The 22,278-nt window shown below is 45.5% G+C and overlaps 2 protein-coding genes across 13 annotated transcripts in view; one reads left to right on the plus strand and one right to left on the minus strand.

Annotated features, from left to right (window-relative positions):
• SON (SON DNA and RNA binding protein) overlaps positions 1-16,130 on the minus strand; it is a 39,674-nt gene extending 23,544 nt beyond the window's left edge. For 3 of the 7 annotated variants that reach the window (XR_011727829.1, XR_011727831.1, XR_011727833.1), the window contains exons 1-3: positions 15,427-16,128; positions 13,465-13,631; positions 1,051-11,106 (exon numbers count right to left, since the gene is read on the minus strand). Coding sequence is in view for 4 of the 7 variants with exons in the window: in XM_071753871.1 (XP_071609972.1) it covers positions 1,051-11,106; positions 13,465-13,631; positions 15,427-15,536 (10,333 nt within the window). In the remaining 3 variants the exon portion in view is untranslated. Of the gene's footprint in view, positions 1-1,050; positions 11,107-13,464; positions 13,632-14,358; positions 14,545-15,426 lie in introns of those variants that run through there. The other 4 variants (XM_071753871.1, XM_071753874.1, XM_071753897.1 and 1 more) reach the window with 4 other exon arrangements.
• A 1,950-nt stretch (positions 16,131-18,080) lies between these two features.
• Positions 18,081-22,278, plus strand: part of GART (phosphoribosylglycinamide formyltransferase, phosphoribosylglycinamide synthetase, phosphoribosylaminoimidazole synthetase) — a 42,012-nt gene continuing 37,814 nt past the window's right edge. Inside the window, exon 1 of one of the 6 annotated variants that reach the window (XM_071753975.1) lies at positions 18,081-18,190. In XM_071753975.1, coding sequence (XP_071610076.1) covers positions 18,106-18,190 — 85 coding nt within the window. In that variant the 5' untranslated portion in view covers positions 18,081-18,105. Of the gene's footprint in view, positions 18,191-18,273; positions 18,526-20,120; positions 20,254-22,278 lie in introns of those variants that run through there. The other 5 variants (XM_071754006.1, XM_071754032.1, XM_071753995.1 and 2 more) reach the window with 5 other exon arrangements.

The raw sequence follows: 22,278 nt of genomic DNA on the forward strand, positions 1-22,278 counted from the left end.
ATGGAAGTCTCCTGGTTTGTAGCCCAAAAGCTACTTACCAAAAACAAACAGAAAAAGGTAAGCTCTTAACAGAACAGTATTTTACTTAGTTAAGGAAAAAAAGCATACCTGACTTTATGACAGAAATAGGGGATGAAAATAAAGTACATCTGATCTGCAGGTTTAAAAATAAAGCTACCAATATATCTGCAAGCATATAGGCTTAGAGAATTCCTAGAAAGACAACATTCCTTTACTTCTTAAGGAAGTTCTTTTGTTGTTAAGGAACAAAAGTATATACTTATAAGCTTGCTGCACAATCTAAGCATCAAGACAGATTCAAGGATGCCCCATTAATTCTAATGCTCTGTACAGAAATACTTCTCTAGTAGACTGTCTTCTACAGTAGCCACAGTAACCTTATGACACAGGACCAAAAGGATCAGGAACCTGAGTTGCACAAGAATGCTTCCTCCCACACTGTAGCAGAACACGTCTCTCAAAATTAAAGCCTTCTTTCTCCTTATGTAACTTACTACCTACAGAAACTACAAGGTGTCTCCTCCTCCAGTCACAGAGAAAAGCTCAGCAGTGCCTGATGGTATTTTCAGAAACAAGACTCCCTTCCCATTAGGTTCTTACCATGGGAAAGAGGAAAGACAGATTAAAGGAAACGGACAAATAAGCACTACAGCTGACAACAGAGCTAACATATCTTTAACTGACACTTCCAAATGTTCAAGAAAACTAGAAATTCATGTTTCTTACAGAGTAGTTGGCCTTTACTTTCCATCATATTGGCATTCCTCAAGACTGTAAGATACCTTCTTTGTATAGAGCTTTGTATAAAAGCTCTATAGTAAGATATAACCTGCTCTAAACATACTTTCTTCCAAATGGTAAACACTGGTTCAGCTCCAACGTAGAAATTCCTAGTTGAAGTCACTGCCTAACACACAAAATTACTTCCCAGAAAATCCTTATGCTATAGAGGTAAGTTCAAGTAAGACTATGTAAATGAACACAAGTATCACTTAACTACAAACTACTGAAAACAAAATTATCACTTACCCAAGTCTGTAAGACGTTTGGGTGACCTGCTTGAAAATCGTTCCGATGACCTTGACCGACGACGGTCAGGTGATCTGCTGTATCTTCTCCTCCCTGAAGATCTTGATCGACGCAGTCGAATTGGTGACCTACTAGAGCTCCGTCTTCTTCCTCTTGACCTTGATCGCCTTTGACGAATAGGTGTTCGACTCCTGCTCCGTAGCCTGAGTGATATTCTACGATCTCTCGAATCTGATCTTCTTCTTCTTCTGTCAGTGGATCTTGATCTATTTCTCTGCGATCTCTTACGCCTGTCTCTTGATAGAGAACGCCGCCTTCTTGATGCTGACCTTGACCTACTCCTCCTTCTGTGCCTTGAACGTGACAAGGAGCTAGAGCGAGAGCGACGATTAGATTTTGATCTCGATGCTCTTCTCCGTGTTGCTGATCTGGAGCGATTCCTTCTGGTATCATACCTCTGGGATCTGCGCTGAGAAGACCTGGAGCGTCTGCTTCTAGATCTCCGTGATTCTTTGTCTGCCGTTTTTTCAACAGATTTAGAACGACTCCTTTGGTGAGCAGTGGACCTGGAACGTCTACGTCTAGACCTCCTTGACTCTTTGTCTGCTGCTTTTTCAACAGATGCTGATCGACTCCTTTGGCGAGCGGCGGACCCGGAGCGCCTATGTCTAGACCTCTGTGAAGATTCCTTGTCTGCTGTTTTTTCAACAGATGTGGATCTAGAACGCCTATGTCTAGATCTCCACGAAGACTCTTTGTCTGCTCCTTTTTCAACAGATGTGGACCGACTCTTTTGGCGAGTAGGAGATCTCGAGTGTCTGCTTATAGATCTCCTTGAAGACCCTTTGTCAGACATTTTATCAACGGATTTGGATCTAGATTTTTCACGTTCCGAAGACTCAGAACGCCTACTGTCGGGTTCTTCCTCCAATCTCTCAAGTTTATCTTCATCTCCCTGTTTATCTTCATCTCCCACAGAGGTTTCAGCATCCTCACCCTCTTCACCAGTGCTAGACCTTGACTCATGCTCATCTGATGATGTGGAGTCTCTTCTTTCAGCTGTCGAAGAAGGCTCCATATCATCTCCTTCTTCACCAGTGGTAGACCGTGATTCACGCCCATCAGGGGATGTGGAACGTCTGTGTTCAGTTGTCAAGGACTGCTCCATATCCTCTGCTTCTTCACCAGCAGTAGACCTTGACTCACGATCATCAGATGATGTGGAATCTCTTCGTTCAGCTGTCAAGGAGGGTTCCATATCCTCCACATCCTCACCAGCAGTAGACCTCGACTCATGTTCATCTGAGGATGTGGAGTGTCTACGTTCAGCTGTCAAAGAAAGCTCCTGGTCCTCTGCTTCTTCACCAGTGCTTGACCTTGACTCGCGTCCATCAGGAGATACAGAGCGCCTATGTTCAGCTGTCAGAGAAGGTTCCAAATCCTCCATTTCTTCACCAGTTGTAGATCTTGACTCACGATCATCAGAGGATGTGGAATGTCTACGTTCACCTGCCAAAGAAGGTTCCCTATCTTCTACATCTTCACCAGTGGCAGATCTTGACTCATGTTCATCAGAGGATGTAGAGTCTCTTCGTTCAGCTGTCAAGGAAGGTTCTGCATCCTCTACCTCTTCCCCAGTGGTAGACCTTGACTCATGTTCATCAGAAGACACAGAGCTTCTACGTTCTGTTGTCAAAGGCTGCTCCAAGTACTCTGCGTCTTCACCGACACTAGATCTTGACTCACGGTCATCAGGGGATGTGGAGTGCCTATGTTCAGAAGTCAAAGAGGGCTCTGGACCCTCTTCCTCCATGGGTGATTTCGGCTCATGACTTTCCTGATATGAGGATGTGGAATGTCTACGTTCAGGTATCAGAGAAGGCTCTACATCTCCTGCTTCTTCACCAGGGCCAGATTTCACACTGTAGCAATCAGGGGACATGGAACATGCACTCTCAGGCACTGCATCATTTATTTTTTCAACAGGGATGGATTTCAGATCGCTATGATCAGGGGACATGGAGGCTCTACTGTTTAGCATCAAAGGTTCAGTGTGGAATCCCAACTCATGTCCATCAGGGGATGCTTCATGTTCAGTTTCAGGTATTGGAGACAGCTCCTGAGCATCTACTCTTTGAACGGGGGTGAATCTTGCCTCCTGGCTCTCAAAAGATAAAACATGGTCATTTTCAGATGTCAAAGAAGAATCCATACCCTCCATTTTCTCAGCATGAGTCAATCTCGATTCATATTCTTCAGGAGACAGAGCATGCTCATTTTCAGCCTCTTCAGTAGGACTGGACTGCAGTCCCTGACCTTGAGGGGACATGGCACATTCACCTTCAGACATCAAAGACAACTCCTGAACCTCTGTTTTTCCAGCAACAGTAGACTGCAGCTCCTGGCTATCTGTGGACATTGAACTTTCACTTTCTGATGTTTCAGAATGTTCCTCCATTTCTTCTTTTCCAACAGGACTGGGTCTCATATCATGGCCTTCAGGGGATACAACATACTCATTTTCAGACAACAGAGAAGATTCCTGCACCTCTGCTTTTTCAGCATGAGCAGAGAGCAATTTTTGCCCTTCGGGGGATGCAGCATATTGACTGTCCAGTATTGGAGAGGGCTCTTGCACCAGTGTTCTTTCAGCAAGCGTAGACTGTAATCCTTGGTCTTCAGGCAAGATAGTATATTGACTGTCTGATGTCAGAGAAGGCTCCTGCACCTCTTTTTCAGGACTGGCTGATGTGTCCTGGATCTCAGGAGATACAGCATATTCATTTTCAGACAGCAGAGAACACTCCTGTACCTCTGCTTTTTCAGCAAGGGAAGATGGCAATTCAGAAGACACAGCATATTCATTGGCAGCTACTACAGAAGCCTCCTGTGTCTCTACCTTTTCAGGTGAGCTAGATCTCCACTCCTGGGCCTTCCAAGATACAGTATGTTCATTTTCAGACATCAGACCAGGCTCTTGCATTTCTATCTGTTCAGCAAGAGCTGAATGAAACTTTTCAGGTGAGCTAGATCTCAACTCCTGGGCCTTCCAAGATACAGTATGTTCATTTTCAGACATAAGACCAGGCTCTTGCATTTCTATCTGTTCAGCAAGAGCTGAATGAAACTTTTGGCTTTCAATGGACACTGAACAGTTTTCTTCAGACATGTGATAAAGTTCCCGCATCTCTGCCCTTTCAGTAGGGGTTGATGTCAATTCTGGACCACCAAGCCCTATTGTGTACTCATTTTCAGACACTTGAGATGGTTCCTCTACCTCAGCTTTTTCAGAAGGAGTGAATGTCAAATCATGACCATCAGAGGAAACAGCACATCTGCTTTCCAGCATCAGAGATGGCTCTTGCAATTTTATTTCTTCATCATTCGAAGATCTCACGCTGTAGCCATCAGTGGATGCAATACATTCCACCCTAGGTGACTTTTGCACTTCTATGTTTTCAGCAGAGAAAGGTCTCAATTCATGGCTATCAGTCAACAGGAAGAGCCCACCTTCAGATGTCACAGAAGTCACGGGGGCCTGCAGTTTTTCATTAGGTGTGCTTACTGATTCACACACATTAACAGAATTGGAGAACTCACTTTCCAGGGGGAGGGGAGATTTCGGTATCTCTGTTTTTTCAACTGGAGTGGATGTCAATTTATAGCCTTCAGGGAAGAGAGAATGCCTAAGCTCAGATGCCAACAACAGTTCTGCACCTTCCGTTTTCTCCAGGTAATTGTGGTTTGCTTTATGGCCATCATGGCCCACAGGAATTCCACTTTTAGAGATCAAGAAAGATCCTGTACTCTCTATTTTTCCATCAGGCAGGTATCTCAATTCCTGCATTTCAGAAGATTCAGAGCAGTGAAGTACCTGTGAAAGTGTTGGACCGTCTATATCCTTGTCAACGGATGATACAGAGTCTAGAACTTCAGAAGACTTGCAGCTCTGTCCTACAGCTGTCAGTACAACATCCGAGATCTCAACTGGACCACACTCAGATGTCAGGGAAACAGCTGAAGCCTTGATCTTTTCAACAGATAAGGATATTTGTTCATTTTCATCAGGTGATGTGAAGGACCCATCTTCAGAAATCAGTGGAATTCGTGCAGCAACGCAGGATCTTGATCCATGCCCATCAAGAGATTTGAAGCATCCGCTCTCAGAAGCCAGAGAATGCTCCTGCATCTGTCCTGTTTCAATAGGCAGGGAGGCTGACTCAGGGAAAACAGAACATGGAACTTGAGGTGATAAAAAAGATTTTTGAGACTCTGCTGTTTCAAAAGATAGTGACTGAGGGCTGCCAGCCAACTTGGAAGATTCAGGAACTTCCAAAAACTTCTGAAGCTCTGCTTTTTCAACAGGGATATGTCTCAATTCATGACCATCAGACAAGTCAGAGAGTACACTGTCAGACATCAGAGAAGACTCCTGAATCTCGTTTTTTCCAGAGGACAAGGAAATTGTCTTGTAATCATCAGAAGACCCAGAGCATCCACTTTCAAGTGTCAGGTGAGGCTCTGGACCCTCTGTTTCTTTGAGAGAGGTAGACCTTAACTCATCATCGTGGGATGCAGATGCAGAAAGCTGAAATTCTGTTACTGAAGGGGTTTCTGCATCGCCTTCTTTTTCTACAGATACGGATACTGATGTGGGTGTGGAGTATGTAAGTTCAGGTAGTGATGAAGACTCCAGAGCCACTGCTTTGTCAGTTGATCCATTTTCAGATGTCATGGAAAGCACTGAAACTTGTGATTCTTCCACAGGTGTGGATTTTGGTACATGGTCATCTGGGTCAAATTCAGACACCACAGGAGGCTGCAGACCCACTGTATTTTCTGCAGGTGAGGAGTTTTGCTCAAGACTATCAGAAGGTTTGGGAAGTCCACTTTCAGATGCCGGTGGCAGCTCTGGACCATTAAGTCCTTCAGCAGACAAAGATACTGACATGGGACCATTAGAGGATTTGGAAGAGGTGCCTTCACTTCCAAAAGGAGGTTCAGAAACATCTACTGTTTCAGGACATTTGATTGATTCCTGAAGTTCAGAAGACTCCATACGCTTGCTACTGCCCTTTACTGAGGATAACTTACTGTCTCTTTTTTCTACAGATTTGGACCTTGACTTAACACTATCAGAGGATTTGGAACGTTTCCGTTTGGATTTTTTTGAAGATTCCTTGCGCTTTTTTTCTACAGACCTAGATCTAGACTTGTAACGGTCAGAGGATTTCGAGCGGCGACGCTTGGATTTTCTTGAGGACTCCTTCTTTTTTTCCACTGACTTGGATCTAGACTTGTAACGGTCAGAGGATTTTGAGCGCTGACGTTTAGACTTCCGTGATGACTGCTTTCGATCTCTTTTTTCTGCTGATCGGGATCTGGACTTGTAACGGTCTGAGGACTTCGAGCGCTGACGTTTAGACCTTCGCAGAGATGACTTCCGACCTCTCTTTTCAACAGATCTCGACCTAGATTTTGAGCGATCAGAGGAAACGGACCTATTTCTGAACCTCCATGAGTATTCCTTGCCTCCTCTCTTCTCTGAAGACCTGGATCTGGACTTAGAACGGTCAGAGGACCTGGAGCGTCTGCGGCGGGATCTCCAGGAGGACAACCTGCTCCCCCTCTTATCTACTGATGGCGATTTAGACCTGTAGCGCTCAGATGACCTGGAATGTCTGCGTCCAGACCTTCGAGAGGACAGCCGCTTATCCACTGACCTAGACTTGGATCTGTAACGGTCAGAGGACCTGGAACGTCTGCGTCCAGACCTTCGGGAGGACAGTCGCTTATCCACGGACCCAGACTTGGATCTGTAGCGGTCAGAGGACCTGGAACGTCTGCGCCCAGACCTTCGGGAGGACAGTCGCTTATCCACTGACCTAGACTTGGATCTGTAGCGGTCGGAAGACCTGGAACGTCTGCGCCCAGACCTTCGAGAAGACAATCGCTTTTCCACTGATCCAGACTTGGATCTGTAGCGGTCAGAGGACCTGGAACGTCTACGTCTGGACCTTCGGGAGGACAGTCGCTTATCCACTGACCCGGACTTAGATCTGTAGCGGTCAGAAGATCTGGAACGTCTACGCCTGGACCTCCCGGAGGACAATCTCTTTTCTGCTGATCTGGATTTAGACCTGTAACGATCAGATGACCTAGAACGTCTGCGCCTGGATCTCCGGGAAGATAATCTTCTCTCTCTCTTCTCCACAGATCGGGATCTGGATTTGGAATGCTTTTTTCTGGAAACCGAATAGTTTCTACTCCTAGAACGTCCTCTTTTAGATGTCAGACGCCTGGAAGTAGAACGTGACCTTGATTTTTTCTTCCGCTTCCTAGACCTGGACTGAGACTTGGAACGACTTCTTTTTTGTTTCTTTGCATCATGTTTTTTATCACTGCTTCTATGGCTACTTTTTTCAACTTTCTCAAGTCTCATCAGAGTCTCTCTCATTCGTGCTGCCACATCAGGCTGCACTTCAGAGGTTTCTGAGTCCCTTTTCTCTGACTCCTGTTCTGGAGTTGCTTCTTTAACAGCCTCAGTCTGTGGAGTGACTTCTGACTGGCTTGCCTCTGCCACATGTTCTGGAACTGCTTCTGCAATGGCCTCAGGTACTTCTGCTGCTTCCAAATCTTTTGTCTCTGTCTCCAACCCCACTTCTTCTGCATCTTTCACCTCTGCAACAGTCTCAGGAAGAGCAGCTGTGTCTAAATCTTTTGTTTCTCCCAGATGAGCTGGAGCTCCTTCCACCTCTTGTGTCTCTCTGATCATTTCAGAATCAGGAGTCCCTGCTGAAGCTTTTTCATCTACTGCTTGTGAAGAACTAAAAACTGCTTCTGCTATTAAAGGCTCAGATACTTGAGCTTGCTCTGCATCTTTCTGCTCAACCAGCATCTCGCCTTCCTGAGCTTGACCTGGAACTCTCACATCCTCCATTGGCTGATCCTGCACTCCTTCTGCATGCTGCACTTCTGCCACTGCATGGTCCACTGGTTTTCCCAGATCTTTTGTGTCCCCTGGTTTTGGAACTGCTTCAGAAGATACAATCTCAGCAGCACTCGAGATTTCTGAAGCCTTTTCTGTACTCTTCCATTCTGCAGCAGGTTTTGCTTCTAGAACTGCTTGCAGATGTTCTTGGTTTTCAGTGTGCAGAGATTCTGGAATGGCTTCTGAAGCACTCTCCAAAATATTTATAGCTCCCACATTTCCAGACATCTGGGAAGTTTCCAAGCCTTGGATAACCATGTGTACAGAACCTTTCACTTCTACTGCAGGCTCTTTCATACTGTCCAACAACCCCACATCTCTAGCTTGTGATGCTGACTCCAAGTATCTTGCTTCCACTGCTTTCTCTGTTTCTGAAGCTGCTTCCAATTTTTCTTTTATAAGTGAGGGCTCATTTCTTTGTGTGCTTGTCCTCTTTGTTGCAATTATATATTCTACAGTAGGTCCCTGAGTTCTCACATCTGTCAAAATCTTAGACTCTAAAGCTCCTTTCAAGTTCCTCCCTTCTGTCAATATTTCTGAGTCCATAGTTTTTTCTTCCCCTCTGGGCAGTGACTCTAATACTGCTACTGAATGCCCTAGTACTTGTTCCTGTACAGGTTCTGAACTTGCTTCCAAAGTCTGCACAGCTGCTAGTACTGTTTCTTTGCTCATTGCCTTTGATTGGTTTGGATCTTCTGAAGCAAGTTCAGAATGCCTTAATGTCCTTGTTTCAGATCCCAAAGCCATTTCCAAATTCTTCATCTGTGTTAAGTGTGACATTTGTGAACTCACTTCCACACCTCTCACATCTGCAACCCCCTCAACTCCCAACAGGTTTGCTTTGCTTGCACCAAGAGGTTCTGCATGCTTTGGTTCTCTCTCTGCTGTGGATTTCAAATGCATCATTCCTGCTAATGCCTCTGACGGTCTAACTGGTTCCATGCCTACACGTGCAACCACAGATTCAGGAGTCCTTTCTGACCTTTCTTCTAAGGCAGTAAAACCTGGACTTGCTTCCAAGGCTTTGCTACCCACCATTTTGACTTCAGAACACACATTTTCTCCTAAGACTCTCAACACTGCAGGGGTTCCAGGTTGCAAGATTGCTTCCAAAGCTTGTGCCTTTGCCGCAGCTAGAGCCACTTGATATTCTACGTCTTTCATGTGCAGGTGTGATGAAGATGTCTTTCCTTCTGCCTCTGATACAGGCGCTACAGTAGTTTCCAAACTTCTGACTGGTCTTATAGATCCGATTTCCATGGCTCGGAGACCAGCATCTGAGACAGCTCTGGCTGCAGTCCCATACTGCACAGTGTCTTCTGCACCTTCCACCACAATCATTTGTCTTGGGACTCCTCCTGGACTGTCTCTGTCTTCTTTCTGCAAAGACAGGGGAGTTGCTTCCAAACCTCTCACATTTAATTCATTCTCAGATCTTGATTCTCTCAGCTCTTCTGGTCGTCTCAATAATGAACTACCTTCTGAATCTTTTGTCTCTGATACAACTACAGTCTTAAGAGTAGATTCTGACATTTTTGAAGCATTAGTATTTTCGAGTTGCAGAGTAGCAGATTCCTGGGTTCTATCCACACTTCTTGTTTCTGTCATGACCTTAGGGTGCAGGAACACTCCTGATGCACTCAGCACAGTTGCAGGATCAGCAGCAGTACCTCCCACAGCTTTGACTACTCCCACTTGCAGGCATTCTTGAGCTGCTTGGACATCTGCTGCTGTAATACCCACAGGTTCCATGACTGTTTCCAAAGTCACGGACTTTACTACAGCAACTGGCTGCAGAGTTTCTTGTAAAGAGCTTCTAGGTGGTTCAACATCCTTCACTTCTGTAACAGCTTCTGGCCCCAGGAGTGTTTTGGCACTTCTTATTTCTATCTGGGTCACAGCAGTTGTGGCAGGTATTTCAAAAGGATGCTGCAAAGATACATCTGCCTTTGAGACAATAGAACCCTCTGCAGGGCGACACTGCGTCACAGTCAAACTATCAGATATAACTGAAGGCTTCAGGGATGGCTCCAAAGTTCTGCTCACACCCCCTAATTCCAATGATCTTTCCACATTTTTCACATTACCCATAAGCAGGGATTGTTCAGTTCCTTCTGGAATTTTCATTTCTTCCACGGTCATAGACACATGAGCTACCTTCACAGTATTCAAATCTGCCTGACTTGCAGATTGAGGAATTGTTGTCACATCACTTGCCCAAGAAGTTGCTTCTAACACTTTTGCTCCCATCTGGGCCGCAGACTGCAGAGGTGCTTCTGAATATTTCAACACCTCCATGGTTTCAGATTCAGCAGTTGTACCCAAAGTTTTTACTTCCTTGGTGTCAGCAGATTTCAAAAGAACTTCTGAACCTCTTTGTACTTCTGTTACCTCTGAAGCTAGATTTGCTTCTGAACCTTTCTGACTTTCAGATTTATTGGCAACTCCAAAAGGGGAGCTAGACAAATTGTAACTTCCAGTATCAACAAGAACACCCTGGTCACTCGCGTTAACAGCTATAGGATAAATACTTTGATGAGACTGATTAATTTGTTCTTGTATAGTGCAAATTCTAGTTTGAGTTATACTAGCATTTTCTTGAGTATCAGATTGGCTGCCTTCTAAATTAAATGGAGGATTTGTTGCACACAAAGTACCCCTCTCGCTTCCAAGATTTTCCGCAGGTTGCTGAGAAGCAAGTCCTAAAACTTGTCTATCAAGAGCCTCACTTGCTTTTAAGCACAGTTCTTGTGGCTGCATGTGGACAGCCAGATTTGCATCTCCAAATCCTCCATGCTGTACACTCAGTTTGGAGCTTGATGTCTCTGGCAACAAAAGAGAAGCAGGCTGCACGGCTCCTTGTTCTCCATGACGTGTACTCAACTTTGACTCCTTTGGCTGCTTTTTATGCTTTTTCTCTTTCTTCCTTTTCTTCTTCTTTTTCTTCTTCTTCTTGCTTTTGTGTTTCTTGTTCTTCTTTGATTTTTTCTTAGGAATTTCATCTTCACCAGTAGAGCTTCTTTTTGTAGACTGAGTACTATTTTTCACAGTATTTTTGTCTACATCTAGAAAAAATGACATTTTTCTTGTAAATGTTATTAAAACTACATTTTAAGAATTCTTTTAGAATCATGATCAAAAGCATGGACAAAGATACAAAAAATGTAAAACTTAAAACCCATGCCTTCTTCACTAAAGTATCATACACAAATAACCCATACTCCCTTTTCAGGCCTCTTAACTTCGCTCTCAGTGGTCACTGCAAATAAAAATAGCTAATTCTTCCAAAAAGTTAACCAAATCTTACAAGCAATACAGTTCCAGTGGGAACACGACTCTTCCCAAGGAGCAGTTGGATACACTTCCACCTACATTCACTTGGGCAGTGCATTCATCCAAAAGGCTGAAGGTATGCTTTTAAATTACACCAAGCTGCACATGAAGTCCCATTTTCCAGAAAAATTATCCAAGTGGTGGTATGCTTATTGCCTAAAATGCACTCAGCCCATTATCCCCTACTCTGCTTTAACTTTTGAGTGAGTCCAGTAATGCCAGCATGTTAAGAGTATCTAAGCATATTTACTAGTAAGTTCTCAAAACAAACATGGGGGAAAAAAGCATCTACTCCCCTGATCCCAACCAAGCTTTAAGGCATTGACCAGCTGCTCAGAGTAAACTGCAGTTGCCACAATCAACTGCAAACCTGTAAAAACCTCACAGAACTTTTGCATCAAACAGGAAAGCAACAGCAAAGGTGCCTGCAGGGATAAGCAGTCACTGAGGGGCAAAAAAAAGAGGAAGACTGAGATTCCAATCACCTTTTAATTTTACGCATTTCTCCCTAACTATAACTTGTGTTAGGTTCTTACCCTTCTTTGGGTCTACTGCTATGTCTCCGTGAGACAGGCACTTCTATTAAAGGATACTTGTATAATTTCTGTTACATAGGAGATAAATATCCAAGTCTGTTTCTGTATTCAATTATGATATTTTTAATGGCCACCGCAGGAAGGGGGATTTTTCCAGTTATAATCTGGTTGTGATTACAAAGCACTCTTTCAAGTGAACAATGCAAAATCATTCTGAAGTTGTTGATAAACACAGTATTATTAAATCAACATGACTTAAGATTCCATAAACACAGATCTTGGGTAGTTTTAAGAACACAAATTTTTATGGAATAAAAAGCTTAGCAAAAAATAGTGTTTCCACCAATACTATTGTGAATGCAAGAAAGAAGACAATGAAGCAATGAAATGAACTTTCCTACACAGCGTTTTCAGATAATCTCTGTTATCCAACAGCAACATTAACTCCCTTCCAGATAGGAACAGCGGGAACATGTGCCATAGGTTATTAACTTACTGATTAATATATCTCATTTATTACCATGTCAGCTTCCTCATTCTTCCACAACAAAACAGAAATTTAAAAGATTTTTAAAAATGCTAGCCTGAAGTGCCACTTGTACAACGTACATGAAAAAACTATTGAAAACGCTCAAGGTAAACAAGCCACTGTGCATTAAAGAAAGAAAAAGTCATTCCAAAACCTAGCAAACAGAATCTCTAAAATACGTGACCTTCTACCCTGTGTCTTAAAAAAACCTCCGTAACTATACTTACCAAGCACATAACAGTCACCTATGTTTCAAGTCCAAAACAAAAAAATCAGAAATGCCAGAATTGAAATTATCACATTAAATGCAGAGTTTTCACTACACTAGCTCTCCCAATTTGTAAATTTTACAAAAAGAACTAGTCTCATGAGAAGGGATACTCATACGCAACTTTTTGGCATAATAAACCCAGTCATTTTTGAAACTAAAATATCGATACATAAAAATTTCTTAACCTCTGTAAACGGCAATTTCTGTATCTGCCTTTTAGAGACAAGTTCATTATTCATTTTAGAAAAACAAAGCATCTTGCTCTGAAGAACAGTTTATCATTTGGTTCTGAATTCTAGTAAATGATTTTTAGAAATCATCTCACAAACCATTCCACAACAACACATCAATGCTGCTATCTATCAGTACCAGCTTTGTTAGTAGGAACTGCTCATTGACACCCTGACATACATATACATATAAAATAAAGCACAATTATATATGTGAATATTCTTCATACATTTCAGCATTATTGTAACGGAGAGAAAAATAACTTTTTTCAAACACTAAGTAATACTTTCATATATTAACCAGCATCAATTTTTAAAGTATGTATTTCTCCATCTATGGTTGTAAATCATAGTAGGAATAAAATGCATTTAACAAACATTACAATAAACACTTGTGAGATGAAGCTCAGTAAGAGGACCAGTACTGAAAAGTACTTTTTCATCTCTGTAAAACTGATTCAATTTTAAGCACTATGACAACCTTCTTAAACAACAACAAATTTGCCAAATGGGTTTTCATTTACCTGATTTGCACTGCGGCTCTGTATCAAGGGCTCCAGAGAGCACTTCCTCTATTTTCTGCACTATCTGATCATTCTGAAGACTCCCAGCACCAGCAACAGTGTCATCGGTAGGGTTGGCTTGCTCGACTGGGATTGTGTCACCATTGGGCTGGCCTTCTACCTTTCCACTAACCAAAAAAAATATCAACATAATACAAGCAATTTTGAGCCTTTTTTTGACCTTTTTTTTCTCATTAATAAGCATTTATTACACTCGACCCTTCAAAACAATATTTTGGCCTCCTGAAGAAGCCGTACTTATAGCAAAACATCTACCTTTTGATTAACTTTCACTTATATGACCACATTGAGACAGCAGAGTATTAGGCACAAGGGAGGAAAACGTTCTCGGATGTGCCACAGTCCCGTTGCTTTACGCAAGAGCTGCAAAACAAGCACCCATCACTCGCTCTTCTCCAGTGATTAACACTTACTTTGCGAGATAAGAACCGAGAGCGTAAGCGAGCTTAAATGTATCAAGACCAGTAAGACAAATTGCACAGACACTCGCCCCTTCCCCGACACAAGAAAAAACCCGTGAGCGAAAAAAAGTTCGCCAGGAGACAGCGCGTAGTAAAGCCCGCCCCTCCCCCTCCTCGCCTTTCCCCCCTCCTCCCCCCCCCCCCCCCCCCCCGCCGTGTTTTCGTTCAAACCGCTCCCAAGGGCGCGAGCCCCCGGGCCCCGCCATGTTACCGCCGAAAAGACCCTCAAGAGGCTTAGGCCCCGGCCCGTCGCCCGCTCTTCCTCCCTCCCGCCCCCCCATTTCCAGCACACTCCTCCTCCCCCCCGCACGTTAGGCCCCAGCGAGAGCGCGGCTGCGTCGCCTCTCCAGCCCTCCCCGGGCAGGCTCGTTACCCGCTGTGCTGCTGTTGCTCTTCCTGGATCTCTCGGAATTTGCTAACCACAAAGGACCGAAAGATTTCCTCGATATTAGTCGCCATGACAGCCCTACCGCTCAGGGCTGTCTGCCCGACCGACCGCCCGTTCGCCCTCCCTCCTTCCCTCCCCCCGCGCTCCGCTTCCCTTCCTCGCAAGGCGCAAGGCCTCCAGTATCCCACAAGACACCGCCGCACCCGGAGGCCGCGGGCCCTTGCTGACGTCTGCCCTGGATGCCCTCTCCCGATTGGCTGTCCTCGAACGAGTGACGTCACAAACCGGGAGAGAGAGATGGAGGGGGGGGGGGATTAGGAAGGGAGGGGAAATTGCCCAGGCCTCCAGGCGGCCGCTCTGGCGCTGAGCGAAAGCCATAGAGCGCCAGCCCCGTCCAACTTCCGGGGTGGGGCGGGATGGGGAAGTCTCGCGTCTCGGAGAAGTTCGCCGCTCCCCACCCCCACCCCCATCCCCCACCCACCCCCCCGCAGGATCGCACCGCGCCGCCATGTTGTTCCACTCACCCCCACCCCCCTCGGCCTACCCGCCCCACCGCCCCTGCGCCCACGAGTAGCCGGCGCCGCGCCTACCGGCGCCCTCCATACCCCCCCCGCCGTCCCCCTTGATGCCCCCCGCACATACACACGCGTACCCGGTTGCCCCCCTCGATGAGAGGCAAAGCCCCGGCGAGCGGCCTTGCGCACGCCCCCCCCACCCCCCCTCCGCCATGGAACCGTTAAGTGCCCGTTTTGCCCCCACACAGACGCGCTCCCCTCCCCCCGCCCCCGTTCTCTGCCCCTTTCGCGTCCCGTACACCGGAAAGCTGCACCTTAGCCCCTGGGAGACCGGGGAGGAAAAGAACGGGGAGGCGAGGGAAGGCACCGTGGTGTTCGGTGACCGGCCGGTCCCTACGGCCCTGTCCCTGTCGTCCCTCCACTCGCACACACCCACCCACCCTTTTCTCCCCGTCGCGATCGCGGCCGCCTCCGGCTGCCAGCGGGGCCCGGAACCGTTTAGGCCTCCGCGAAAAAGCTCGGCGGCCGTGGCACTCACCTCTCCGAGGGCTGGAGCGGCGGCGGCGGCGTGGCCATGGTGGGCTGAAGCGTGTAGCTGTGCGTGCCGGCGGGCTCGGGGCCGCTGGGGGTGGGTGGGAGCGATGCCATTGGTCTCCATGGAGCGGGGCCAAGCCCCGCGCCTCCTCCGCCGCCCCGTGTGTGTGCCGAGGGCGGGCAGCGCCTAGCAGGGGGGCCTGGCCGCGCACGAGTGCTGCTGCCGCTGCTGCTGCTGCTGCTGCTGTTGGTGCTGCGGCTGCTGCTGCCGCTGCCGCTGCTGCATCACAGGGCCCGGCGCGGCGCTGCCCTCCTCACTCAGCGAGCGGCTCCATGCGAAAGGCGCCCTCCCCCTCCCGCCGCCGTGAGTGCAGGCGGCTCGGCTGTGACACGCACATGTGCTCCGGGGGCTGTCTGCCGGGCCGGGCCGGGCCGGGCCGGGCCGGGCTGGCGAGACGGGAGAAAAAATTAAAGGAACAAAGGAAGGGAAGGAAAATGCCGCCGCCGTCAATAAATACCTGAGTGAAAGCTGGCCCCGGCCTGAGCCCACCCCCGAAGCCATGACTTTTGAGAGGTATTTTGCTCGAACGCACCGAAATCAATTTCTCCCCAGTGCAGCCACTCTGGGGGTCCCCTTCACGCTACCCCCAAACCTACTCTCTAGTATATTTATGTAGAAATAAGGCCTTGTGAATTATCCTACAGATGGAAGATTATTCCCACACAGAGTTTCTCTTAGTGTAATGAGGTAGTAACTGACTAGGTCTGAAATAAATTTAAAATACCACAAAACTAGGTATTTCATTGCTGCTTTATTTGCGACATGAGCCTCAAATTCAGTGTGGTTTAATAATCACTTGCAAGACCATTTGAAAGCATCACTGTTCTCTCCTGTGTATTGCTGGGAGGCGGTCACCTTCACATTAACTTTGGAAAAATGATGGATTTGATACTTGGATCGGTTTGCTTGCTTTTGTGTCAAAGGTGTTTTATTACATTTATAGCATTTATATTAAAGAGGCCCTTTTACAAATAAACTCTGCCTTTCATGCCATGCCAACATCAGTATATTATAGATCTTACCAACCTAATACAGTATTTAATTTATGGTATAAGATGCACTAAAGATTGAAAACGTTTCACTTGAACTATTTCAGACATTTGGATTCCCCTGATAAAACGGCCTTTTCCAGATAGACCAGGCATGCTTTTGCCCATAAACAAGAAGTGATAAGTCTATATAGACATAACGTTGCTAGTAGGGGCCATGACATAACAAAGCTGCAAAGGCTTTCAGCACAATATAATAGTAAAATATGCCTTAAAAACAAAACAAAACAAAAAGAACGCCTCAGCTGTACTCAAGAAAGCAGCAGGCTTGACTGATGTAACTTCACTCATGATGGGGACTTCAGACAGAAAAGTTGTCCCACACAGGAATCACACACATGATGTGGGCCAAGTGGAAACTGCACTACACAACTGCCCACTCCCAGAGAAAGGACCCTTTACAACTGCTTTCAATTTGTTTGAAAAAGCTTAAGTACACTGATATGCTTACCAGTGTAGCCCCCCGTCTATCATCTATCCAAAGAAAACCGTGGAGAAAGGAGGGGAAAAAAGCCAGACAAGGCTTTTAGTTCATGCTACATACTTTGCTCTGGTTCCCTACAAAATAATGCAAAGTAATTACCGAAAAAAATCACCACTGTTCATAGACATTAGGATCCACAGCCCCCACAGGAAAATAGCTGTTCCTGCTCTCCCCATCTCTGCTGTAGAAAACCACAAACCTTTAGTTAAACACCTCAACTCAGTTAGGTATTAGGTAGTTTTCAGATTAATTAAATGTTTTATTTTCATCTTTTCAAGACCAGTGATTATTGCTGCTGTCTTTAGTGTTCAATTTGTAGAAGTAATATTATGGGACTTTACTAAGAGCCATTCTGCTGCAATTAGTACAATTTGGAGCATTTGTTCACGTCACTTCTTCCCTTCTAAAGCAAAAGGCGATGCTTCAATATGCAAACATTTGTTAAACTTGTATTTCATAATCTAATTTATGAAGAACAGCAAGGTTTTCACATTATAGCTCTTGGGGAAGGTTGGGGGGGGAGAAACAAAACTAAGGGTGAAATCTGTTTCTATTAACAGTATTGTTGCAAAAGTTTAATGTTAGATTTGACTAAAGGTTGCCCAATACTCTTTGGCTTCAATGAAGCAGAAAGTTCAGTACAGCACAAACGAAGGAGCTGCTCCTACCCAGGACTTCAAGATTCACAGAAGCATTCCCCCTGAGAGAACACTGAAATAAAACCAATCTTTGCACAGTCCTACCCGGCCAGTCTCATGAACTATCACCTTTACCCTCCGGAGCCATACTTTACTTCCTAGAAAGAGTAAAAACAAGAACCTTACACACAGGCCAGAGTTTTTAGCCAGTTTTAGCCCCTGCCCGACCCGGCTGAGCACGGTCGGAAGGCAGCAGCCGCATTTCTAAACTCCCAACAATTTTAAGCGCAGAAGCCAATTAATAACCCCCCCCCATGCAGACACGGATCACCTCACTTTCTTTCCTCCCCTCCTTCCTTTCTTTCCTCCCCTCCTTCCTTCCTTCCCTCCCTCCTTCCCGCCCGCTTCCCAGCCCCAGCCCCAGCCCCCGCCCCCGGGCCGACCCGCCGCCATGTCGCGCTGCCCCCTGGGTACTGTAGTTTTCGGCGGCGCGGCGGAGGATGCCTTCCCGCTCCTTAAAATCCCCCTGAAGGAAAGTAAGTTTTCCTTTCGCTCTGGAGAAGGGCACTCCCGGCGGGTGGCTCCGTCTCGCTGCCGCTGCTCCTGTAACCAGCCCCCCGCCGCCGGGCCTAGCAGGGGCGGCACGGGAGGCAGCGGCAGCGGTGTCGGGGCCATGTGCTCCCCTCTGCCCGTGCGGTAAAATGGCGGGGCGGCCCGGCACCGAGATATGGCCCGGAGCACCGGGACCGCTGCGGCGAGCGGACCTCGCCTAAAAACCCGGGCGGCTTCGGTTTAGCCGGGATCCTGCTTTACCCCGCGGCTGTGGCCATGGAGGGGCGTGCGGAGAGGTGGTCGCTAGCGGATTATTCCTGTAATATATTTATTATAACTCAGATGTGCTTCTGGGGAGCCTGGTGTGTAGCATCTTGAAATGGACTGTGCTTAAAAGTATTTTAAAACGTACGTGGCTTTTATTTCTAACTTTTCCTGTGCTCTGGCTTTGAAAAAGTGGTGAAATATTTGCTTTAAAGTAAATATTAAACTTCTAACCTCTCTTGTTTTGAACTTTGACTCACTTTGATTCTTTCCTTGCTGTTTGTCGAGCTGGGGGCTTACCGACTGTAACATTGACCGTCTTATGTTGTTTTGTTGCTTTTTAAATTATTATTTTTTTATTATAATTTTTTTTCAATCTATCCCGTGGATGCTTGGACTTAATGGGTATAGTTAATACTTATTTCACTGCGTTGTGTGTGTAACTGAAATAGTAACACAGAAAGGGCATTCTTCCCCTCTCCCCCTTGCTCATTCTGATTCCCACCTTGTAGCTTCTGCTGAGGCATTGATGAGAAAAGACACTGAGCATTTCCATTATCCTACATGGAATGTGATTTGTCAACATTTAGTAATATGGGGGGGGTGATACATTTTTTAAGGTCCGCTTTTTTTTAGCAGTGAAACTTGCAGTAACATTTTGCCTAGGAAATACACAATCCAGCCATTTGGAGGTTTACCCCAGGAGGCAAGATGTCTGAACTTGCAGAAGCTCAATCAGGCCATGGAGAGCATATGTTTTATTCTCATCTCTGATTCAGGCCTTCAGCGTGATGGTCTGGTTTCTTAAGGGTTGAAACATAAATAATAATAACTTTTCTTGGTTTTTTTTTTCTTACAAAACCATCTGATACACCACACTATATGGATAGGTGAGAGACAGGAATTAGTCCTAAATAAGATATATTAGCAGAATAAGCTTTTTTAAAACCAAAGCTATAAGTAAAAACCATAGTTGTCACCTGAATCTGGAGGCCTCTGCATACAGAGAGCTGAGGAAACTGGAAGTTTGCCGTGGCTGTGCTGTTTTCCTTCAGGATGAGCCTAATGCTGCCTTATCCTAAACTTGCAGTTCCATCATTGTACTTTGGCCATTTGGCCTGTTCAGGCACTGTGGCTGTTTGATTTCTGTACCTTGCATTGCACCAGCAAAGCTGCCTGCGCAATCTTCAGGAAACCGATCCGTGCAGGAAAAAAAAAATGTGGAGAGACATAGAACCTTTCCCTTCCCCAGCCCTCATTTGATTCTGTGATCCAGCTCGCCCTCACACAGGTTGGGGCAAGAGGAAGGAGCCAGCAGTTGAGTAAGAAGGTAACTTGTGAGCATCTTTGGTGTCTCCATCAGTCCAGATGATGCAGAGTGCAGTGTACAGGACAAATGGGCTCACAACCAGTTTGCTGCAGCAACACCCAAGCTCTGTTCACCCTCTGTCTGCCTCCTGCTGCTGTGTCCCTTGTGATGGCTGAGGTGTGATCACTTTGTCCCTCTGTGAGTGAGTTCATCTCCCTAAACTGGCAGAAAAGCATTTCCTTTGTGTACCGAGATACGTTTACTTTACTGCCTTGGTTACTGTTGTAGTGTTAGTTTTGGCTGCCTAATTCCCAGTGACCACATGCCCTTGGCACACACAGGTGGGAGAGGAGAAGAGAGACTGGAGGTGGAGAAGTTGGTGGGACCAATGGGAAGCTGGGCTGGCAAAGGGCAGTGTGAACCAATTGTGAAACACCCATAGGTCACCCTGCAGCTTGCACGTTTCACCCTCAGGTTGGTCTTCAGGCTTGAACAGGGCCCAGCAGTTGGCAGAGGGTTCACTGAAAAGGCCACCTCGGAGCTCACCTCATGTGTAACTAAGATTTGTGTGCACTCCTAATGTGAAGCAGACTCCTAGGAAATGACTTGGCCTGCTGATGGGAGCATTAATTCAGGAAGCAGTAGAATGGGGTTTAGCACAAGGGGGATTGGGACCATGCAGTTTTGGCTGCTGGATTTAGAAGCTGAGTAAGGGATGGCAGGCTCCCTGGTGGGAGTACTGTAGCAGCCTAGCTGTTGAATTTGGGAAGAGGAAGTCTTAGGTTTTGGCTTCTTCTCCAAGAAAGTATTTTATCCCATTACAGGCCCATGTAAAAAAAAAAAAAAAAATGGATAAATGGTCCCGACTAGTAGGCCTAGAAACTAATACTACACTTGGTGGGGAGGCAGCTGAACTGCACAGCCTTCCCAGTTTTCTGTTCTTGCTGTATCCTTTGAGTCTTCAGTTTTTTTCCTTCTGCTCAGTTTCAAGAGGAAGAGTGAACCTTCTCCTTTGGTCCAAAGCCAATCGATAAGAACTCTTCTCCAGGGATTTGGGGCATGTGGGTTTGAACCTTTTCGGTGATGCTGGGATTGGGTTTTTTTTGTGTTTGGGCTAAGTGCTGTTTGTCACTACTGGGCAAATTTATAGCCTAAGCTCTAGGAATGGCAAGAGTTAAGACACTCTAAGCAAGGACCATGTCTTTCATATAAAAAATCTTGGGTGCCTGCATCAGGTTTCCCAAATGTCAGTGTTGGAAAGCTAAGGTATTGCATTCTTTAAATGGAGTGCAGCTGAGGTTAAATGTTAAACGTGCAGGGATAGGTAGGTTGCTGCTGCCTGAAAGGCAGGCCTTGCCCTCTAGTTCTTAAACTGAGCTCTGGTGTCTCATCCATTCTCTGTTAGTGTTTCTGTACTGTGGCTGAGGGCACTTTAGGCCAGTTCAGTGTACAGAAATCTCATTTGGATTGGTGTTTTTTGGGGGGATTTTGCTAGTTTGGGTTTTGGTTTGATTTTTTTGTTTGGTTTTTTGGGAGGGAATTTGTTTTTTTTGAGGGAGGGTTTTTTGTATGTTTTTTTTTTGTTGTTCGTTTTGTTTTGTCTCATTTACCCAGGTTAGTTTTATGAAATCTCAGAGAACTGACTGAGGAGGGGGAATGTGTCTGGGTTCACATCCCCTTTCAGTGACAACAAGGTATTATCTGTCCAGCATTAATGCACGTGTAAATTTTCACAGCAGAGTATAAACCTGCTTGAGCAGCAAGTACCTTTTGGTGAAGGGCTGAAGCACTTTGGGTGCTGCAACATTTTAAATATATCAAAGTGTTACTGTGACTCCATCCTCAGCTCAGATTTGTTGTAACTAAGTCAGTGAAAACTATCTTTTTAAACTACTCGGTTTTGTGGTACATTTTAAACAGGTTTTCAAGGTTTGGTGTTACTTGGCTCACCAAAGCAAAATACCTTCTTAGTCAGGGGGCACAGAGAAAGAAATGACACTATCTGAGTCCAGCAGGGAGTTACCAGCAGTCATGCCCTTTGTTAGGGCTACATTGCAAAGATATTATTTTAATTGTACTTTTTTACTGCTTTAGTTATGGGTGAGGTAATAAGCCAGTGGCTTATGAAGAGACTCCACCTAGCAGAAAGAATATTTATATATAATATATACCATACATTTTAAATATAATATTTTTATATATGTATTATATATTAGATGTATTTATGTATAATATAATTATATTATATACAATATAATATAATGTAATATAATATTTAGATAACTTGCACCACACACTTTTGATATGAAACTTGGAAAGAAATCACTTAAGGAATTTGCATTTTCTTACAGAGTTATCTTCATAAACACAACTGCTTAGTTTAACCCCCAAGTCTGGGCACAGGCTCAGTTTAAGGAAAAGGCAGTGGTTTCTGTTCCTTCCCTATATTAATAGGGCAGGTACAGCAACAGAGTTAGTAACCTCATCTCTCTTCTGTTT

Source organism: Heliangelus exortis, chromosome 1 (assembly GCF_036169615.1).
Source record: "Heliangelus exortis chromosome 1, bHelExo1.hap1, whole genome shotgun sequence".
In the NCBI taxonomy this organism is placed as follows: Eukaryota; Metazoa; Chordata; class Aves; order Apodiformes; family Trochilidae; genus Heliangelus; species Heliangelus exortis.